The sequence below is a fragment of the Spea bombifrons genome, chromosome 5 (genome assembly GCF_027358695.1).
Source record: "Spea bombifrons isolate aSpeBom1 chromosome 5, aSpeBom1.2.pri, whole genome shotgun sequence".
In the NCBI taxonomy this organism is placed as follows: domain Eukaryota; kingdom Metazoa; phylum Chordata; class Amphibia; order Anura; family Pelobatidae; genus Spea; species Spea bombifrons.
The window spans coordinates 85008647-85032555 of record NC_071091.1 but is presented as its reverse complement, the minus strand read 5'-3'; the positions used below and the strand labels follow the sequence as shown (position 1 = coordinate 85032555).

Sequence of the window (23909 nt, the reverse complement as noted above, 5' to 3'; positions counted from 1 at the left end):
ATGTGTTTTAATTCATCTGCTAGTGTACTAGGTGTTTATGTTACCTTTCTATAAAGAGTAAAATACATTTTCTGACTAAATGTATTTATTTAAGATATGCTAATATTTTGCGCACCCCACTGAATCACTTAGGTGAAGTTGTTTGCTATTGAAATCTATGTGTCCATTTTAAATGGTCAAAGCCTACATTTTGTATTGAATTGAGTCCATTAAATTTAGTAGGTGTTCTTATTTGGTAACACTACATAAAAACAGATAATTTTAATATCATAATCAGAGCTGTCCATAGGTAGAGGCAGTTGGGGCTACCACTCCAAACCCTGCATTAAGCAGGACTGCTGCTCACCACCCTCTCTCCTGCTCAATGTATGTTCAGGTCTGACTTAAGCAGAGCATTGTGACATATGCTGAAGATTTGAAAAGCGTGAGGGTGAGTGGGAGCACCTCTTGCCACTTCCTAAGAGTAAAGCAGCCCTCAAATTCTCCTTGCCCTGGGCCTGCAAACCCTGAGAGCAGTCCTGACCAGCATGATATACTTATGATAAAATAATGAAAAACCTTAAATTCATGAGAAATCTCAAAACCGACTTCTCCTGAGAAATATACCCCCTTTAGCTAATGTATCCGTTTGTCTTAATCTGTCAATTATAGTTTTGTCATACCATTTTAATGTATTTACTGTAAGGATAAAAGATAATAATAATAATTATAATAATAATAAAATATGTATGTTGTTACATGACATGGTACATAATCATATTACCTTTCTATCTCTACATTTGTAGGGGTCACAATGAGAATGAGATGATTCGTGAATATATTACTCTAGATAAATATTCCAGTTATGCTAAAGGATTTGAGAATGCTACGTAGAAAACAAAAACGTTAAGTAGAAAGACAAATTCAGATCTACAATACAAAAAACATCCCAAATTGGCACAGACTTCTATTACTTATTAATTGTGATAAAAAGGGGAAAAAAGATGTGATCAATTATTATCTATAATTAGTACATTGCGAGAAAAATTTGATTTCACTCAATGATATAAAAATGCATATTTTTATCTTGTATAAAGCTACTCACAGACAAAGTACGTCCTGTGTTCTATTATTTACTTCAAGGTAGGGGACGCAATATCGTTAATTGACCTTTTACTGGATTTTTTTTTCCATCAGTGCCAGCAGAGTATTTTAATGCATGTCTGGTAGGACCCAGGTGCCCCTCTTTTTGCACTGTACTGAAAGCCATTGGTTTCTCAGGGCTGATGTACTATCAGTACCAGCTGTGTTCCCCCACCCCATATTTTTGACCATCAGGAATTTCCTGTGATACAATATCAGAAATCTACTGTGAGTTACAAGGAGGTGACTTCACACAACAAGGGTTCCCTTTCTAAACATCCCCAGCGATGTGATTTGTGCCAAGGAGATATTCAAGCACAGACTTAAGACACACAAAAGCAATTTGACATCTTGTCATGTGGAGGAAGTCACTACACTCATTTTTACACAATCCCTGCATTGTTTAAGTGTTAAAAAAATCTGTCAAGTTTCATAAACATTTAAGGTAAACTTATTGGCTGATATTTCCATAATGCTTTTGTATATATGGAAGTTGATTTCTGATGTATGGGTTTAAGACCAATCATCATCTACACAACTACACAAAAAAAACTATGCTTTGTACCCTTCGCTATTTTAACATTTTTGCGTTGTTACTGTTTAGTCGTGCCCACACAAATTATATGTTGTTGTTTTTTTATTTAAGGACAAGAAGGGATTTCTTTAGATACCATTATTTAAAATGCATTGGATTCCATAGAAAATTCCATTTTAAAATAAAAATAATAATTTAAGGCACTACACTAATGTAACAGACTAAGCTATCAGTGGCAAATTACCAAACTGTGGTATTCTCCTTTGCACCATTAAATGTGCAGCTTTCCTCTTTAATTGAAGTCTCGATCCTGGAGCAGGTAGAAAAGCTTACCCAACATAAATGGGTAGTGATTGAGGAGAGGGCATCCCGGCGTGCCACTACATACATGCTTGGGACTCTAGCCCATTTGGAAGAGGTAAAGTGGCTGATGGTTGGCTCAGGAAAAATGACCACCGAAAGCCATTACATACATTTGCACATAGTTGTCACTCTAGCCCTTTTGGGCCAGCTATGTTTAAAAAAAAAAATAGCTGTCAGCCAAAGGGTTAAAGTACAAATTGCAGATTTTACTAACGTTCCGAATTTTAATTGTATACAAATATGATTAGAACCAAGGTCATTACAAATAACTGAATAGAGAACATTTTCATCCAGGATACAAGGTCATATCTTGTGATAAGAAAGGAAGTTTCAGTTTACAGTAAGTCAAAATCGATGAGTGTATCTCAGCACATCTAAAGATTCAGAGCAAGTTCACAAAGTTCACAAAGTGCACTATAGCTATAATAGGTGACATATTGTAAGTGTGCAAACTTGTAGTCAAAGTCATTCCAGAAACCTTGCCAGTATAAAATGCTGCAAACCTACTTTCCGCTCTTTACCCTGAAATATACCTGTGAATAAAATATCTTTGCAAATAAGCAATTTATTTGCAAAATTATTTAATCAACTTAATCATTTAGCAAAACTCGGAGAATGCAGAGTATTTCCATACACCTATAAAATATATACAGGGTCTTCAATCTATCTTCTCACCAGTAGAATAATGTGGGCATTTCTGAACATTTCTAACCGAGCACTTCCAGTTTTAAATTACCATTTAGTAAGTAGCCTTTTTTCCTATCAACAACAGATGTGAAAGTATCCCCTTGAAAGTATCCGAGGATCACACCAGATTGTGAAACACGGGTTTAGAACAAAGTTCTATCCAACAGCACAGACTTCCATTGCAGTCCCACCAAAGCCAACTTAAGATCCTCTGCAACTAAACAGGTAGGCGCGTGACTATACCTCTGGCCTTGCCCTGCCGCCGGTCCTCCTCATCCCCTCACCCCAGTATCCTGATTTGACACCTGAAACGTTGGAAAAAAAATGTAAACAGACTAAACCTCTCTAAACCTTTCCTTATACCTGGAGAGAACGATATAACATTTTTAGATTATGTATTCAGTTTTGGTAAATATGTACGTATAGTATAAAAACAAGGCATTTTATGTGGATCTGTAAACACATTGACATGGAACCTGTTATTACATTTTAAGTTATGAAAGGAAATGTTCGTTATTTATTTAGCGCCTCTGCTATAGACAATTGGCTGAAATGCATTATTTAAGTTTGGCCAAATTATAGGAAACCATTAATTTGATAAAATACACAACTTCTCATATATAGCTACCATTCAAAAGTAGAATTCATAGTTGAATGGTTTTATCCTGTTCATACCCGTCAAATGACTTTCCTGTTATGGCATTGCAATTATTCTTGTTTTGAAATACATTGTACAAAATGAAAATTTCCCCTGCAAAAAAATAAATAAATTAACAAACAGGAAACCCAGCATTCATGTCTGTCAGTGTGACTGAGCCTCTAAAGAATTTAGATACTACCAGAACCTACAACTAAGCTACGGGTTGTGCAACAGTACAAGGGTTTTCTATTGAAAAAAATTACACCAATAGATTTTTATTTTCATTTACAGACTAACAATTACTCACAATTTTGGAGTATGGGGGCAGTCAGAGGTCCCAATCAGTCCTGAGGTCACACCTCATAGCAGATGGAACAACAAAGAAATGAAGGGCCTTTGAGGCAGGGTATTGAATGATAGTCCCTCAACAAGTAGCGCCTAGGGCAGCTGATCCTCTTGCCCCGTGGAATATGTGTCTCTGCGCTGAAAGGTTAAACAGCATTTTATAAGTTATTTTTCTAATCTAATGTATAGTGCTGTTAAAAAGTATTTCTCCCAACTTCCTTTTTTTGTTAATTTGTCAGTTATCATTTGTATTTATTTCAATGTTTCATTATCATCCAACTAATTTTAATATAAGACAAGGACATCAAGAGTAAACACAAAATGAAGCCTTTAACTGTTCATTTCATTTATTAAAGGTAAATTAAATGTTTCCGATAACTGGCAGACTTTGACTAGGCCACTACATAACCTTAATTTTGTTTCTTTTGAGCCGTTCAGAGGTGGACTTGCTTGTGTGCTTCTGATCATTGCCTTGCTGCATAACCCAACTAGAGCTTGAGGTCACAAACTGATGGCCGGACATTTTCCTTCAGGATTTTTTGGTAGAGAGCAGAATTTATGGTTCCATCAATTATGGCAAGTAGTCCAGGTCCTGAAGCAACAAAACAGTACCAGACCATCGCAGTCCCATTGCCATGTTTGACTGTTGGTGTGATGTTCTTATAGTAGAATGCTGTATTACCTTTAAGCCAGATGTAACGGGACCAATGTCTTCCACAAAGTTCCACTTCCCAAAAGTGTTGGGGTCATCAAGATGCTTTTGGCAAATGTGAGACAGGGTTTTTTTGGTAGTGGTTTTCACCTTGTCACTCTCCCATGGATGTCATGTTTGCACAGTCTCCTTCATATTGTAGAATCATAAACACTCACCTTAACTGAGGCTTCTGCAGTTCTTTACATGTTATTCTGGGTTCTTTTGTGACCTCCTGGATGAGTTGTCTATGCACACTTGTTGGAATTTTGGTAGGCCAGTTACCACTGGAGATGTTGTTCACCACTAGAGATGTTGTTCACCACTATTTTCTTGAGATTAAAGCATCACATCATGCTTTTTGAGACCCTTTAGCCTTCTTCACTTTGCAAGACAGGTTCCATTTTATTGATTTTTAGATTCAACAGGACTGGTAGTAGTAATGCCTAAGTGTATCTAGTGTATCTAATTAAATTTGGTTAACTGGTTCATTTAGTAAGTAAGGCAAACTACTTTTTCACATAGGGTCAGGTAGCATTGAATAAGGACCGACTGTTTTACCATTTTTGGGGTGCTCGTGTTTAGCTGTAATTTTCTTCTCTCTCTTATTTACTGTACCCATACAAGTTATATATTGTTTTGTTTAGGCCAAATATGATTTTGATCATATCATCTAATTTTCTATAAAATAAAATAAAATATGGTGAAAATGGAAAAAAAAACTTTCTGATTTTTATTTGAAAATTATTTTACTCTACATAAGCTAATTTAAAGACAAAATCTATTCTAATATTTCAAAACCATTTTTATATATCTGGTCGTTTTGCCCCATGTCCTGTTTGGGACTTCTTTGAAGCCTGCCAACTGATCTTATCCCTATCAAACCATATATTTTTGAAAACTAGACAATCCATGGGTATTTCAAATGCTGGTGTTTTAACACTTTTCATGCACTAATTTTATCACAAGCCTTTGCCAAAGTTTGTGGTAGTATGTTTTTTGTGGGGTGTTTCACACAAATTGTACTTCAGCTACTGGCATATATCACTTCCACACAGAGCACCAATATGTGTTCAGCAACATTCCCAGGGTACAGTGATACTACCCTTGCATGGGTTTGTCGAGATGTTTAGGGGCTAAAAGGCCACATTTTGGACATAGGCAATTAAGTTTTTCAACTTGGAATTTTGACATCTAGTCATTGTGCCCTCATGTCCCATTTGAGACATCTTTGAAGCTGGCCAATTCAATTTACCCCCATGAAACCATATATTTTTGAACCAGACACCCCAGGTTATTTGAAATGGTGGCATTTCAACTGTTTCCATGAACTTATTCTACCACCATTCTACCACAGCCCCAGTCATTTTTTTGTGCTTTTTTCACACACATTTTACTTTAAGTATAAAGTTGGAGGCAACACGCTACACACTATGGCCCATGTGGTTGCTCTCCGGAGGGGTTTTCTGGGGCTCCTGATCGGTAAGCAGCACTCACAAAGGATGCTTGTTTGCATAAGACTTCTGACGCGGGGAGTGTGAATGTCGGTTAGTTGCAAGGCAGTCCCCTACCCCAGAAACTGTTGTTCACAGAGATGTAGACTGCTGCTAGGCAACTTTTATTTTTATTTACTTTTATTAGGCTCCTACGTCTAAGTCATGAAGGTTTTAAGGGGTTAATTTAAATAACCCACTATGTTTCAAACATGTGAGCCTAACTGTCTTTGTCCACCATGCTTATATTTTTTTCTTTAATTCTGGATTTATTGCAACTGTAACAATAGATGATGATGCAGGTAAAGGATTTTTATTGACAAATCTTGCTAGTGCTAGGAGAAAGTGTTCATTATAGAAGGAAGTAACAGCCTTCATAATACTTGTTGATAATATGCCAAAAGTATCTGTATTGCTAATACAATGGGGTCTATTTAACAAAGGTAGAGTTGATAGAATTGTGGTTTTGACTCACTCATTTCACTATTCGTTAAAAGGACCAACACAAATAAGTTTCTCCAGTGTAAAGGTCTGAGCGGACCCTGTATAATGCATAATTCGATTGTTGAAGAGACTGAAGAAATCTCATCGACTTAACCATATATGATACTGGGCAAGCCAAGCTATTTCTGCCCCGAAGCTCACTGGGGTTGGCTCATAATGTATAGTGACATGGAGGAGGTTAAACTCAGCTCTCCCTTTAAGTGAAAATACCCAACTGGTACGTACGGCTTTTCCACACTCTCAACAAAAAGTATATATTTATTGCGATACATCATTGTAGTAAATGTTACTTTTTTGCCACTCCAAAGGTAATCTACTGTCAGTCATTGATCTTTGAAGCACTAGAATGTTAAGATTTCAAAGTTAAATGGAAAAATAGCAAGACAAGTAGCAACATCCCTACCAACTCAGATCGCTCTTTAATGTACCTGAAAGATTGGGTGGACCGTGGACAAAGAATGGAACCATTACAAAGACAGCCACATTAATAATGAGCTGGACAGTGCAGATCGTGAAGCCAGCAACTCTGATGCTGGCACTGCCAAGTGACAAATAAGAACGAGAAATTCTTATCACAATCAAAACAGTAAACAAAATGTTAAGAAAAAAAAAATACAAATGACAGTCAGGGTTGGTAGAACTGAATATATACTAACAAATAAAATATCACCTTTTTAAGATTATTCTTTAAAATGAGAATGACCGGATCTCAGGGAACGTGGCTGTTTTGGCTCAGAAGATATCTAAAGCATTATAATATCAAGACCAGGATACAGCTGCCTTTTGACTAAAAGCACATTCAGTGAGCAAATCCTACCCAATCACTGCACGTCACCAGACATCTGTTTCCTGTTTTCATACCTTCTATGTTATCCCTACCATCGTGTTTCCCTTTCACCTGTAAGGACTTCAGGAGACTGACGGCAGATACTTGCACTGACTTTGGAATGTGTTTTTTTTTTCTTCTTCAAGAACGTGTTGTACATATTTAACCCTGTTTATCACAAATGGCAAAAACACCATATATGACGTAAATGCCTTTGGCTGTATGCACACAGGCTGAATATTTTCTATGAACAGATTAGGGAACAAAATCTGGTCCTTACCACAGGATTGGAAACACCAAGTGTGTCTCTACCTGGAACACTGAGCATTATCTACATTTTTTTTTATCCCCTTAAGGACAATGGGTGGTCCCTAAACCCATTGAAAACAATGCATTTTGAGCCCGTACATCCTCATCATTTGAGCTCCTCCTCCTTCAATCTCCAACTTTTCCACTTATAAATTGCCCATCAGAGGTAGTTTCATACAATATCCTAATATAATTATATAAATTAATATAGTGGCATTGGTGCAAGAGACTACAAAGTCTTTCGTCGAAGGTAATGCCGTATCGTTTACTCAGGTCAACATTTAACAGGTATAGAGCCACAGGCTCAGGGGTCTCTTTTTAAGATGGACATGACAACATATCTAAAGTGTGGTAATTATCCTTGCTATAACACAGACACTCTTGCATAATTAAATGAGTGTAAACTCATTTGAAAGGGTGTAAAATGAAGCTCCTGACCCTAAAAGCAACATTATTGAATCTTAATCCAAATTTGGTCCCTCTTAGCCACACAAACACCACCTTGATAAGAACGTGTTTTTAAAGTGCTTGTGTTGTCTGGTCTCTTGGGTCACAGACTTCCTTTCTAGCTGCAGTTTGGGCGACCTTTTCCTGCAAGAATACTACAAACGAAAAGACAATAGTAAACATTCATAAATGAAAATCGCTACAAACATAGGAAGGCAATACTACAAGTTGCTTTCTTTCTAATATTTCAGTGCTACATAATCCAAGTCACGTGGACTTCCTGTAGCACCTACTTCCAGGATACAAAACATAATGTTCTTAAAATATGAATTGTAATTAGATTGTTTTCTTCTTGAAAGCACTGTTTAAGATTGCTCCCAGCTCATCTCTCAATGCATATATATATTATATATTATATACTGGGATATACACTGGAAGATGGAAACCGTTCTGCCAAGACGTAGTTTTTTTTTTTACATATAAACATGTTTTGTATATGATAGCTGTAAATGCACTCAGGAGGGTGGTTAACGATTAGCCTGGCTGATATCTGATAAAAGGTCAGTCAGACACATGCAGGGTACTAAAATGGTATTCTTGACAGTGCCAGCAAATCAGTCATATCTCTACTTTTCATTGTTTTTCAGCCCCAGTAAAACATATTGAGGAAAGCTGAGCAGTTAAGGTCAACAAACCCTCAGCGATGAAGAACAGTTTGTCCCAATAATGCAACTGATTCAGTCCTAGTACTTTATGCAAACCGGCACTCTAGATAACGCTATATTACAGTGAATTAAATGGCTCCGTTCAGTACGCACCACACTTGCACACTGCATTCCGTGTCAAGCTATGGAACACCATAGAAAAAAAATTTAGGCATTTTTCCCCCAAATACCTTTGCGTTTCTCCCCGGCCAGCATAAACAAACATTCATTAGAGCCTCTTTATTCAACACCAGTATGTTTATCATTTCTTCAGTGAAAAGTGCCAGCATTTTATTCCAAATGGTGATATCACGTCTAAAAAAAAAAAATGCACACTTCCTCATGTGCATGTGAAGATATCAGTTGTTTCAGCCCAAGTTCTTTGAACCTTGCATGTATTTATTTAAGGAAGCCAGTAAGATTGTTAAATTCTTTATACACAAGTTACTAGTTCCTCTGAGTGACTGCAAACAAAACACTACAAAGGCCTTAACCTCCATGGTGCAAAGACAGCCAATTAAACAAGATGGAACAGACTATAGGAAGAGAAATGCCTGGCACAAAATGTTCAAGCACTATGCCTGCCGCTTAAAGGGGAATATTTTCCATTAAATTAAAAATGAAGCCTTCGTCAAGAAAGAAAAAAAAAAACATTCAATCTAGTTCATTCTGACATGCATGTGATCTTGAATATAAGCAAGCCTGATTAAGGTTTGGCCCTACACGAGGAAAACGGGCAGACTATGGATGGGACAAATAGTTCTTATCAAATTTTATGTTTTTGTGCTGTTCGTAGTTATGTGAACAGTCAAGAAAAGGGGCACAATTGTTTCTTTATAGACAGCAGTTTACCATCATACTTAACTAGCTCCATAACACTTGGCCAAGTTACTAATTTCCCTAAAGTAATCTATAGCCCGTTTCTTTTAAGAGTTCAAGCTTACTAATGTACAAAGCAGAAAAACTACTGTGCACTTAAGCACGTTAGCTCTTGTTCCCAAGTATGTATTCAAACCTTTCTGGATAGAAGGACTTATGTTAATGCTACATATAGCCAAACAATCAATTAAAACGTGTTACGATAAAGCTGCTGTTGCAAGAATGGAAGCACGTAAAAGACGAACCACATTTAATTTTGATATATTTTAATTGTGACAAATGAACGGATGTAATAAATGTAAATAATGGAGGGCAGCATAAGTGCAATACACTTTCATTGAAAGATATTTTTTGTTATAAAGATAAGATGTCAGTGCTTCAATCTGAAAATGTTTATTTTCGAAAGGGTGGCCCTCGGTACTCATGAGCTATAATATTTCAGCAACTGCTCATCCGTAGGCTTTAGGATCTTCTTTTCAGACATGTTGACCACCCAGCCTGGAGCAAGCCCAAAGAATATCTGACGGGGGTCCTTGCGTGTGCACAGTATCTGATATAGTTCATCTTTGGTGATTTCCGGTAATATATAGCCATATTTCTTGGCCAGTTGTTTCCTAGCTTCCACAATATCTCCTGGATTTGCCAGATACCCACGATTTTCTGCACTGGTGTAATACTTCACCAAATCCTCTGGGGGGAGCATCCTCTTGGGGATTGGCTTTCCACGCATGAAAAACGGAACTGGTTTGCAAAGTATCTCTGAAAGTAAAAATAACTATAATTTAAACCTACTGCCATAATCTACTCAAACTGATGCACCGGTTACTAACATGTTCTGTTTCTTACATTTGTTAATGTTTCTAAACAGCAGGTTATGTTTAGAGGCAATAAATCTGTCATACTCACCGAGGCTCCTTGGGTCATAAAAGGAAGTAGTTATAACACCACCATTTTTCTCGATTGCTGCAATAGCCAACTCTGAAGCCCACTGGACTTCGATATTAACTTTAGCTGAAAAGATGTTTGCACCCTTTAAAAAAAATATGTAAGAAAACAAGTTAAAATTATGGCCTTTAGACTGCCGGTTTGTAACAACAAAACTAACATAAATGGGAAATGTCACGAACAATATATAAAGACAATATATATTAAGTTTCACATTTACCTTGCTCATTAGTCTTTCTCAACCAGGTCAAGACAAACATAAGACGACTGCATTACGTAAGTGGACTTCAAATTGTCTAATAGCTTAGACCTTAAAGCAAGAGAAACCTACAAGGGTTTGCTCTGAAATAGGAATAATTGGTTGTTGAAACCACAATTGATCTGCAAACTCCAGTTTTAGTGAATAACCCTGCTGGTTTTATGACCAACAGAAAAAAAAAAAAACAGAATACCGTATTTGCTCGATTATAAGACGAGGTTTTTTCCAGAGCAAATGCTCTGAAAAATACCCCTCGTCTTATAATCGGGGTCGTCTTCTAATCAGACCCCAAAAAAATGGTTGGGGCCATGCTGCTTACCGGTCGCGAGCAGCGTCTCTTCCGTTAGAAGCAGGAGGACAGGAAGCTTGTAGCTTCCTCACAGAACTCTATCTCCCCCTCCCTCCTCTGGGGGCGGGGCCAGAGCAGTTGCTCGTACAGCCGGTCCCTTGCAGAAGTCTTCGAGTGAGAGATCTGCAGTTCAGGTAAGGGGGTGGGGGAGGGTTTTTGGGTAAGTATGTGTGATTAATGTGTGAAGTATGTGTGATTAATGGAATGAATGAGTATTTAAATGTTTGTGAATGTGTGTTTGTGTGTGATAGCATGGATGTGTAAGGGGGGTGGGGGTTGTAGCATGGCATAGGGAGGCTGTAATCCCACTACTATCATCCCCAGGTTCCAGCATGTACTGGCTGCCTTGGCTTGATAGGAGTGTGATTGCTGTTAGCAGCAATCACACTCCTATCAAGCCAAGGCAGCCAGTACATGCTGGGTTAAAAGGCATATCATGGGGCTGAGTGGCATATAGGGGGTTAAAATGCATTTCTGGACCTCCAGAAATGCATTTTAACCCCCTATATGCCACTCAGCCCCATGATATGCATATATACCTCCAGAAATGCATTTTAACCCCCTATATGCCACTCAGCCCCATGATATGCCTTTTAACCCCCTATATGCCACTCTGGCATATAGGGGGTTAAAAGGCATATCATGGGGCTGAGTGGCATATAGGGGGTTAAAATGCATTTCTGGAGGTATATATGCATATCATGGGGCAGAGTGGCAAATAGGGGGGTATAAAGCATTTCTGGGGGCAGAGTGGCATAACTGGGGGGGGCAGGTTGGCAAATAAAAGGAAATTTAAAAAATATATTTACATGAATTAATATTTACTGGTAAAACTTTTTTTCCTATAGGGTCGTCTTATATTCAGGCTTTTTGTTTTTTCCTAAATTAATATTTTGATTTTGGGGGGTCGTCTTATAATCGGGGTCGTCTTATAATCGAGCAAATACGGTACATACAAACATATCTCATGTATGACATTCCAGTACTATAGTTTTGCTTTTTCCCCAGTGTGATGTATGTATTCATGTGAGCCGCCATACTGGCGTGTGGGTTGGTGGCTTAGCCACATTATGCACACTGCATCCTCATATGAAATCTGCATAGTGATTTGCCTGCTCCAGCTCAACAGGTATCAAACGAATCCCACTACATTTTACACGTGGCTGTTCTGGATAGCATTACTTTTTACCAGAAATCATATTAATTACCGTATGAAAATTTACACACACTCAAATCACCCAATGTGGGAAGTTGTAACACGCTTCCGGTAATTTACTAATTAACCACGTCATCTAATTCAGGTTTCAGATGTAATATGATTTGGTGATCACTATAAAAATGTTCATCTGATAACCCCCAATGGTGGTATAAAATCCCTGTAATTAAAATGACCTTAAAACCCCAAAATAAAAAGCTGTTCAGGTACAAGTGTAAGAATTATGTACCAACTCCATAAACCCAATTGAATGGTCTGTTCTAAAAAGTAGATAGTGCTGCCTAGTGGTCATTAGTGTTTACTGAGCGTGTAGAATGATAAATGTTAAGGCTAATGTAAATTAGCCTGTAGTTGTGGGAGGGGCTATGGGTACTTAACCATCGCCTCTCCTGCTCTAAATTACGTTTCAGCGTCTGACGTTGTGGACGCTGTACGGAAGGTGATTCTCACGTGCATCGCGGCACTTCGGTTTCTCCCAGCGGCGGTTTTTCTCCCAGCGGCGGTTTTTCTCCCAGCGGCGGTTTTGTCTCGGCGGCGGTTTTGTCTCGGCGGCGGTTGCGTTCCCGGCGGCGTTTCGTTCCCGGCGACGTTTCGTTCCCGGCGGCGTTTCATTCCCGGCAGCGCTTCAGTCCCGGCGGCGGTTCCTCGCAGCAATCCGGCGGTAATTCTGCCAGGCGGTTAGGAAGCTGTCAGTCCTAGCAGGTTCCGTCGTTCCTGTTATCATCAGAAGCCCTCCTTCGGTTCAGGTCGTATGTTTCTATCGTCTTCTTCTCTTCGTTACTGCCCTCTGCTGACCGATTGTCAAACTAATATTGCTATTTTTCCATTACCAACTTACACTACGAGTCTGGTCTATTGCATATTACGGTCACACACCGCCATCTACTGGTGGTTTTTCAATTTAATCTGGTACTGTTTGTAAGGTATAATCAGTTCTCTCTACAAATTAAGCAGTACCTTTTACTGGGAGTTCCTTTTGTTGTATTCAGTTTCGGTTGTGATTTTACATCTTTTCAATCGCAGTATCATTACACTCACCTTCGTAATATAATTTTGGGGATGTGGAATACTCTTTTGGATGTCGTTCTTTCCTGCATACTTATAACTGGGAAATATACCGGTTATCAATATCGCATTCACATTTTAGGGACTTACTACTCGGTTTACGCGATCTGCATACATAACTACGTGTTAACCCCCTCTTTTCTTCCTAACAACAGGGAGGGATTTAAACCTCCTACTCGACATACGGTACTTACCTCACCTGCGAATACGTGTTCCTTTCGGTTCTCCTATCTGGACCCTCACTTCGGCGTTTTGTTGTGAGTCCAATTCTATTGTGATAGCTCCCTCTTGCTGCTTTTAATCAGTCTGATTCATGGTCTCACGGCATGGAGCGCTTTTCTGGTGGTTTTAGGGTTAATTCATTGTATCACTGTCCAGAGGGTACTTGGGCTTAGGCAGGCGAGTGGGCTACTTCAGATGATCCTGCGGGGGGTTTTTTGTACTGCTCGCTATGTCCCAGCTTGTCATGGTGTTATTGGGTGTGTTCTCACTATGTTTGTTTCTGTATACAGCAGGTTATGTTTCTGGAGGGTTCAGGCCAGGGTAACGTATGGTTATACGCTGGTAACATGTTATATTTAGACCGTGTTCACGCAGTCATGTGGTCGTGTTTATGCATTTTACCTGCTGTAGGTGCTCAAGTTCGTTCGACGTTAAGTTCGGTAGCCTAGACATTTCCCAATCTCAGGCCAGTTTTTTCGGTTGTCGAAGCTTGGACTCCCCGGCGAATTCATAGGATAAGGTAACTGGTTTGAGGACCCTATCCGGGGTAGTATGTTTCAGCAAGGTAGTTAGGAGGCATTAGAGAGTTTCGTTTCGACATCGGTTAGGCAGCCTGCCTCATGTACGTTAGCTATTGGCCCACCCCTCCCACCCCGAGGCAATTTCCCCTCCTCGCTTGGAGGTTACGTCACTCGAGCTAGTAATCCGTGCCTCACTGGTAGTTAGCTAGGCCGCCCCCTACGTTTCATCCCGCTCTAGCGCAGAGCTCGTTTAGCTAGTGGTTAGTTAGTTAGGTGCTTGGGTGTAGGGGTTCTAATAAGGCTCCTTCTCCTTATGTTCTTAGTATGTCGTTCCAATCCGACCAAGAGGACAGGCCCTCCATGCCTTGCTCACCTGCGCCAGGGTCAGACGTCGCCACCCCCCCTTCGCTCCGGGCATGGACAATTCCAAGATTAACGGCCGAATTAACTAGGAGAGGCATTCCGTTTTCGGCCTCCGCTAGGAAAGCGGAACTTTTCCGCTTACTATTTCCATCTCCCCAGTCTCCTGCTACTAGGTCCAGTCCGCGACAGTCCACTTCCGTGGACCTGGCCCAAATGAGAGATATGCTTACCTCACTGGTAGCATCGGTCTCGTCATTACATGAGAGACTAACCAATCTAGAAAACCAGCCGGCGGCTACCATCCCGCACCTCCTTCCCCCCGTTCAGGTCCTGCCTAGCCCGGGACCACCCCTCGCGGGGCCCGCAGGGTCAGGTATGTCATCGGGCATTTCTCCTACAATTTCCCCTGCTCACTTTATCCAGGGTAATCTGAGGAAGGATATCCTGGAAGGGAAAGACGTTAACCTGGTCTCCCTTCTCCTAAGTTCCCATGACCTGGCGGAAAATAAAGCCTTCTCCTGTGGCGACATTTCTGTGGTGCTAAAAGCAAAAGACCCCAGGCTGGCCAAAAAGTTATCTATCCCAGAATTTGTCCTGGCCTTTAGCATGTATAGGGATGTCCTGTGTTCAGCCTTCCCGTCCAGAAGGGAGGAGCTGGATCAATATTTATATAAAGTGGTAGAATTGGGCTATAAGTATGGGGGTAGTGCGTTTTACGATTACCACAGGTCATTTTCCGCCAAAGCAGCTGCAGCTCTTGCCCAATTTAACTATGCGACTGACTGGAGTAGAGTAGACACGGAATTGCGTGTCAGCATTGCCAGTCCACAGCACATGCAGCTAACCTTTGTCCGGTTATTGACAACCCCCCTTCCACCAGCTCGGCTGCTTTGTCCGCCCCCTTTCGTCCTAGTCAACTACTTGCCAAACCCCATGATAAGTTTGGTAGACCGATCTCATTTCTAGGCAGATCACAGATCTGCAACAATTTCAATGCTAACGGTTGCCATTTTAGTCAGTGCAAGCTTCTCCACATATGCATTAAATGTCATAGGGCCCACCCCCAGACCATGTGTCCGGGGACCTTGTTCCCTAAGCAATGACTATCCCCGATTAATGTAGAGGGCCTTTTGGGTAAGTTACAGGTCCACCCCTCCCCAGATTTGGTAAACTTTCTGGTCCAAGGTTTGGCTTTTGGTTTTCATACGGGTGTAGTAGCCATGCCCCAGGAGTCTTGGGAATGCCCGAACCTCAGGTCAGCCTTATCGGACCCGGATGCGGTGGATTTACTACTATCCCAAGAACTAGCAAAAGGTTTCATCATAGGCCCCTTTCATTCCCCTCCCTTTCCGGTTTGGAGGGTTAGCCCTCTGGGTATTGCGATTAGCAAGTTCTCCAATAAAAAGAGACTCATTATGGATTTGTCTGCCCCTTATTCCTCGGCGTGCCCTAGCATTAATTCCCTCATTCCGGCTGAGGAGTTCTCGTTAAAATACGCCTCCGTCGACAACGCCATTCAGGCCATAGTCCACGCAGGGAAGGGCGCTTGGTTATCCAAGGCGGATATTACGGATGCTTTCAAACTATTACCGATTCATCCTGATTTGTGGCATCTTCATGGGATTAAATGGAGGGGGGTTTACTATTTTGCTACCAGATTAGTTTTTGGTTCCAGAAGTAGCCCTAAGCTTTTTGACACCTTAGCTGAGACGTTGACTTGGCTCCTCCTGAATGTTTCCCGGTGCCCGGTAGTGATCCACTACTTGGATGATTTCTTGTTGGTGGAGGCCCCCCAACGCTTCCCCGTGCAGTCTACGGAAGCTATTAGAATTGTTTGATGAACTCCACGTCCCGGTAGCCCAACATAAATCGGCAGGTCCGGTTACCACTTTGGAATTCCTGGGGATAGTGCTAGATTCCAATAAGATGGAGGCCAGTCTGCCTATCATAAAACTTCAGAGAATTCAGGATATAATCCAGAGTTTCATGAGATCTGAAACCTGTTCCAAACTGCAATTGCAATCCCTTCTAGGCCATCTTAATTTTGCAATGCGAATTATTCCCCAAGGCAGGTCTTTCATTTCCCATCTCCTGTCTCTGCTGTCGGAGTCCCATGCGTCCGAGGAGGCAGTGGTCATAGATCAGTCCGCTAGGTCTGACTTGCGTATGTGGGCCAGGTTTCTGAAGACATGGAACGGACGTTCCATGTTTATTTCCCGACCCAGTCTGTCTTCCCCTATGGTTTTTACGGATGCTACACCATCCCTTGGGTTTTCGGCTATTTTCCAGGATATGTGGTTAGCAGAAAGGTGGCCGTCACAGATGCTGGAGATTCCCCGCTTTCACAATACCTCGGCCCTATTCGAAATTTATCCTATTGTGGTTGCAGCGACAGTATGGGGCAACAGGTGGACAGGTGATACAGTCACCTTTTTTACTGATAACATGGCCACAGTGGAGATCGTAAATAAGGGCAGGTCGTCATCATCTCACATTATGGGATTAATGCGTAAACTCACGTGGCTATCATTATATCATAAATTTTTTATTAAATGTTCACATGTACCGGGAGACCAGAATATAGCAGCTGACGCATTATCTCGTTTCAATTTCCAGAGGTTTTTCGAGGTCCTACCCTCAGCGGCAGCAGCACCGACGTCTGCGCCGCTTTTCGACGAACTCGTTCTAGTATAGAGATGCATCTGAACACAGCTCGCCAGATTATCTCAAGAGCATTGTCAAAAAATACCAGAAAGGCATACGATAGAGCTTGGTCCCTATTTTGCAGATTTGTGGCAGCATCGGCCCCCATGGACACATATTCAGTTGCCACCCTCCTGGCCTTTGCAGCATACTGTCATTCGAGCTTAAACCTCTCATATGGTTCAATTAAGCTTTATTTAACAGGAGTACAGCATCACATTTCTTTAATCTTTCCGAACAATCCCTCACTGATCGCTTCACACCCGGTCAAGACATTACTGAGAGGTCTGAACAAAACCAAGCCAGTTAAAACCCCCAGTCGTTTGCCGATTGATGGGGAAGTTTTCAAAGCTTTGATAAACTGTCTAGATTCACACCCATTTTCTCCAGCCACTTGTGTTGTGCTGAAAGCCGCCATGTTTCTAGCTTTTTATGGTTTTATGCGCCCTGGGGAACTGGCCACAACACCTTATGCGACATCGTTTCTGAAGGTCTCGGATTTGCGTCCGGTTGCTGATTATTTTGTTCTATCCCTCGGGCATACAAAAACCAATCAGTCCGGGCCGAGTACTCAAATCACGTTCTTTCCAACAAATTCTGCTTGGTGCCCAGTTGCAGTCCTGGGTGCCCTTTTGGTGTTTTTGTCTGGGAAACCGGGTAACAGTCCTCTTTTGCCCTTTCCCAGGGAGCCATTGTCATCTGTTACATTTGTCAGATATGTGAGATTACTACTGGCAAGGGTGGGCCTCAATCCGCTTGCATATTCGGGGCACTCTTTTCGAATCGGGGCAGCCTCAGCAGCATCTAAGAACAAGGTGCCAGCCCATGTGATTAAAAAGCTAGGCAGGTGGAACTCCTCATGTTTCTCTCTGTATATTCCTCAACCTACGGCAGAGATGCGTAATGCCTTCGCGTCTCTAGTTCTATAAGCTTGTTATGGTTTTCATGTTATGTTTTGTTTAGCAATAAAGTTATGATTTTCTAACTTTGTGTCTTCTTCTTTTGCCCTCTATAGGCCTACCTGGTACGTCGGTCATGGCACACCTCAGACCGAATAGACCCTCTCTTGGTCTTTGCGTCTCCAGTTCACTAATCATATTCGGTTGCCCCTAACACAAATGTTAAGGCTAATGTAAATTAGCCTGTAGTTGTGGGAGGGGCTATGGGTACTTAACCATCGCCTCTCCTGCTCTAAATTACGTTTCAGCGTCTGACGTTGCCCACCCTTACCCCCCCTCGCTATTCATTTACTTCCTTTTATTTCCTCTTTTTCTCCTCTATCCTTTCTTTCATCTCTTTTACAGGGTGGCCCTCTATAGGCCTACCTGGTACGTCGGTCATGGCACACCTCAGACCGAATAGACCCTCTCTTGGTCTTTGCGTCTCCAGTTCACTAATCATATTCGGTTGCCCCTAACACAACTACAATCCGTAGGAGTCTCATCATGGGACAAGGACGAAGTCAACATTCTCTTCAGGCACCTGAAGGACCTCAGTGTATATGGTGAAACATGGGCAATAGACCAGTTAGAGCAGTTAACAGGGTCGAGCTACACGCATGTAAATAACGGCCAGCCTGGCCACATTAGAATTTGTAAGAATAAATGTTATATAGGTAGGGACCCTGAGACAGCTAGGATTGTTTCCAATCCTTACTCTCACAATTTTGAAGGGTTTATGTAAAAATTGTATGTTTCCAGTGCTTTTGATATCACATTCACGCACATAAAAATAGTTGGTGTCCAGCGACATACCCCAAATATAGCAGTATCACACGATTCCACAGTTTTTTTGACATTTTTAATGTTAAAGTAGTTTAAGTGCACCAAAAAGGTATTTTCTGTCTTGAATAAAGACATACAAAAGTTAACCTTTTTGAGGTTCTCCTGATTTTTATCTTTATAAACTGCCCATCGGATGGCAGTACAACTGGATATTCTCTCGTAAACCTATAGGACCATGGCAGTTTTTAGACTCCTCGACCATAAATTTCTACATTTCTAGTTTAGTTTTTAGCTTTGGTTTGAAGCCACATATGGACATATACCGCAATATTGATCAGGAATAAAAAATAAACCACTGGGGTGAAAATTGACTAAAAAATCTTGGGTAGTAGTTCTTTCACAACAAATTAGTGGCACTGTTTAGCAATATCATAGAGCGATATCCCTTATGTGCAGCATTTTTTTAGTTCAAAAATGGTCCCTTACACATTATTTTCAATTTGTCTTATTACCACTGAGTTGGTGGGGTACATAAGGTTGAATTGTATATTTCTACTGAAAGTGTACAAAGTACGTGTAATATTCTTAGCCCTTTTTCTGCAGTGTATACCCCTATGATCTCTCTCTGCTAACTATAGGGTACTGTCAGAACACTAGGGTCCCTTTAAAAATGTTCTATACATTTTTACATTTTAATTGGTTTTACTTTTTTGAATATGGTTTCAATGTATGTTTATTTTTCTTCTTTATGATCAACAGCAGGGATGAACTTTATGGACCTTTTTTATACTAAATTCCTGTGTTTCTATGAGAAACATGGTTTGTCTCATTCTGACCTGCAGATCACTCACCTCTCCTGACCACAGCTTGTGTCGATCAGCCATATTGATCGAGTGCTTCTGTACTGAGCACCATTGCAATGATTCTGTCAGCTGAGGGCCAGCAGTGCGAGATCTTGCTGACAGAGGGGACACTGGGCTGTCATCAGACACAGCAAATAGCTGCCATAACTACAGTAAGCCACGTATCAGCTGTTTTTACTTTTGCAATAATCGTTACGCGATACCATGAATGCCAGTGCAGAAATCAATGTATGCCTTACCTCTTCCACAAGCTGGACGCCATAGTCCCTTTTAAGAGGCTGTATTGTGACTCCTCTCGCATTGACAAGCTGAGTTAAGTCAATTGGTTGTGTGGGATCTACTCTTCCCAGATCGATGAGGTACTGAAGACGGTTCAAACTGAGAGGTGGGTACTGGCGTCGAAAGCTGGATAGAACAATCACATATTGAAATATATTCTTCATTAGAAAGCCATAATTGTAACATATGTTGCTCATACAATGTGAATAATTCTCTGAACACGATCATTTAATAAGGATAAAATAAAATAGCTATTATACTGTATTTCTGAATTGTCTCACAAATCCATGCAGTGCCCGAACTCTGTGACCAATTGAATGAAGTTACATTCCTTGGAGACATGAGCCTCCAAAGATATTCCTGAATAATATACAGATAAGATTCAATTCAATCTATTAATGCCAGCAGTAAACTGGTTTTATAACAAGAGAACAATGTATAATAGATGAAGCAATTAGCATGCTTTGGAAAATCAATTGAGATTAAATTCTGCTGTCAAGACATCGCAAACAGGTGCTGCCGGAAAAGTAATACATTAGTTTGGTAAAAGATGGAAAGAGGCATTACCATTGCTAAATAAAGATACCAAGGTATAGCTGACCAAAGCCTGTATAATTAAATCAGTGAGATTTCTTTGAAGTTATCTTAGCAATTGATCTATGCATTACGCAGGGGCAGCCCAGGAGATGCTTGTTTATAATGCATAATGAACATAAATGTTTTTTAAGCCCCTTTAAGCGGTAGATCTTTCTCTCCACGCCTTAGAAGTTGTAAAAGTCAAGTCTTCAACTGAATGCAATACCACTTATTGGGCCAACATCTAAAGGGATGTAGTCTCACAAGCTTTCAGGTTCCGAGAGGGTTCTTTAGATGTAATACGAGACTGTTTTTGTCTGTTTATTCTTTGTGATGTTTGACTCGCTGAGTATTTTGGTGGCATTCTCTAATATATATGTGAATGTTGCATTTCATACATCTGAGGTGCTGAAAGCTTATGCGACTCTACATTTATTTATTTGATTGCCTTAAATGTAAATGATTACTTCTACATGCGATAACTTAAATAAGTTTCAATGCGTTACCACTGCACATATTCATTCCATTAAACGGGTAATTGCTATTAGCTAGCTTTGGCTAGTAAGACTAGAAACAAGGATAAATTATTTAACTTCATAAATATACCTGCTTCTGACAACCATATATCATTGCTCTGTTTAAACTAGACTCATATTGAGTCATCTTTTTCAAATTTTATTGGAGCGACTATATTTATGAAAAAAAAACGCTTGTATGCACAGAGACAAATTTAAGGACACGCAATCGTAACTCCCCAGCCCGACTTACACAAAGCTCACCAATGACATACATAAAAAAATAACTCATATCTGGAAGAATATCGTTTTTGGGGTTTTTGTGGAGCAGCAAGTACCACCACTACACATACCTGTGTCCCTCATTGTATCCATATTTAGGGATAACCAAGTAAAAAGGAGTCTGACCTCCCTCAAAGCCTAGACGAGGACGGTTCCCCCTCTGCCTCTCGCCTTTGTGACCCCGGCCGCTTTTTCCACCACGATGTATACCTCTGCCTCGTCTTCTTTCCTTAAAAATAAACACAATACAAAATGAAGCTTCTTTTTAGTGCGCTTGAGATCTACGGACGCAAACAGAACATTATCCAAAATGTATTTACAAAAGCATGTCAACTAGTCCTTGTACATTAGGCACGAGTACACCGTCCACTTAACCCTTTCTGACCATATTTATTGGCGTTATCAATAAGTCTCTTGGTGATCTTGCAAACTTATTTTAACATGCTAAAGTTTTTGAAACCATCGCATAAAGCTGGCCTGGTATTTCTGCAAACGTGACAAAACTCACCAAGTCACAATGCTTTCAGAGCTCGAGCATCAGATTAACTGAAGAATCAAATATCATAAAGACTAGAAGGTCTCCGATTGTTGTGGAAATAGAGCTCCTATATAGACAAACAGTCATACTTTACTAGTTGGATGACTGCTGAGCAGAATGGGAGCCGTCGCTCCACAACCTGCTGGCAGAATAATTTATCATAATTCAAATGTATTAAAAATGACACCCTGAATGCCAGATACTGGCGATACGAGCCCATATATTCTCTAATGCAAGGCTAACCCCACAGCCCAAGCTGTGTAAAAGGTACATTTTTATTTTAGAATCATTTACTTTTGGAGACTATGTGTTCTTCACAATAGCCAAGAAAAGCATGTTACCATTCAATAAAAAGTTACCAAAAAGCATTATCAGATTTTCAGGATGCTTGTAAAGGTCAACCTAACTCAATTTTTTTTATAACATCTCTAGAAGCTTGACAGTACTCTGAAAGACCACCAACAACTTACAACCCCCGGCGGCCCTTGTAGTGGAATATTTGTAAGGAAAATCCTTACAGAGTCAAATTAGCATATTACTACTTCTGTTCTAAAAGTTTAATATTTTTCATAAATATTGCAGATCCACCAGTCAAAACAGTTCAGACACCATAAAAAAAAAAACAACACAACATTATAGGCACTTCAAGTAACATACTCAAGTATAACTGTGCAAAAATAATTCTCACGCTGCGCATCTAGAACACACGTGAGACGCTAAAGAAGATCACAAAGCATATAAAACCCGCTAAATCCCATCTAGATACACAGATGAGGAGCACAGTGCTGTCGTGGTAGAGAGTTTACGGTGTTAGACATAGAAAACTCATTTGGTAAAGCCGATACCTTTATTGAGGGACGTATAATGGATTGCAAGCTTTCGAGTCTAGGGCTCTCCACAGAAGAAGAGACCTAGACTTGAAAGTTTACAATCTATTATGTCAGCCAACTAAGGTATCATCTTCACCAAATGTGCTTTCCCTCAGTATCATCATGCAGGACTTTAAAATGATTGCAGCCAATGAATGTGAACAGTTAGAGTAATGCAGAACACACACACATCTATATATATATACACACACACAATTAGACATCCATACCTATACACACACAATTAGACATCCATACATACACACCCATCCATTCTCACACACAATTAGACACACAAACACTTTATAGCATCGAATTGTGTACAGCGCATACAAAGCATATAAGTAATAATTCGCTGGCGGTAATATGTGTTCTTACTCTTTTCCGGGCTCCCGGGTTGGGTCTAAGGTTTGCCAGCGACACCCGCGGTAGACTTTTCAACAAATCCCCAGCGCGGCGCCCGCTGCTCCCGGAGGCCGCCATGTCTGCGATCTGAAGGGCAGAGAAACAAGTCAAATTCCCGCGACGCCCCGCCCACAGGTTCTGCTTTACGGCAGCAGAATCTTAATCTGCCATTTTGGAGACGGGAAGTTTTCTGGGGGTGAATGTGTGAGAAGATGTGGTCATTGTGTATTCTCCCCCTCGTGCAGACAGTGATAGAACGTTTCTCAGGAATATGTTCACTACTAGTAGAGACACGTGTTATTTGAAGCCATTCTGGAGTCGTGACTCTACGGGGATCGGGGAAACGCTTGGGGATAATGCTGCAAATTGATGGGTTTTTTTTACCTGTATGAGTTAAAACACGTGATTTGCACCGCTTAGGTGCAAGTGTGTCATGACCCTCAAAGGGGCCCAGCTAAGGACTTCGATGGGCATTTTGGGCCAATACGTTCAACAAAACAAGGGGTTGATTGAGGAAACTTTCTATACATAATAAACGAGGTGTCTTGGGCTGGTGGCAGGTCTGGAGGGCAGTAGACTTCTTACTGCCAAACCAGGGGGTAGGCCCATGCTGTGTTCCCCCGGGCCAGCAACAGGTGAGGTATTTGTTTTCCCCAATCTGTGCCGGCTT

General features: G+C 40.7%; 1 protein-coding gene across 1 annotated transcript; it reads right to left on the bottom strand.

The window, feature by feature from the left end:
* Positions 1–9794: 9794 nt before the first annotated feature.
* MRPL15 (mitochondrial ribosomal protein L15) lies at positions 9795–23337 on the bottom strand. Its single transcript, XM_053467685.1, has 5 exons — positions 23213–23337; positions 21499–21656; positions 20015–20180; positions 10452–10575; positions 9795–10304 (listed from the first exon to the last, which is right to left on the bottom strand). The coding sequence occupies exons 1-5, from the start codon at positions 23315–23317 to the stop codon at positions 9967–9969; spliced, it is 891 nt and encodes a 296-aa protein (XP_053323660.1). The 5' UTR covers positions 23318–23337; the 3' UTR covers positions 9795–9966.
* Between the last annotated feature and the right edge of the window lie 572 nt (positions 23338–23909).

Coding starts and splice junctions, on each gene's coding strand:
- MRPL15 (XM_053467685.1), bottom strand. CDS start 23,317: ATGGCGGCCTCCGGGAGCAGCGGGCGCCGCGCTGGGGATTTGTTGAAA. Junction 10,576..20,014: donor GCGTCCAGCTTGTGGAAGAG/GTAAGGCATACA, acceptor TTTTTTTTAAAG/GGTGCAAACATCTTTTCAGC. Junction 10,305..10,451: donor TTATGACCCAAGGAGCCTCG/GTGAGTATGACA, acceptor TTTTACTTTCAG/AGATACTTTGCAAACCAGTT.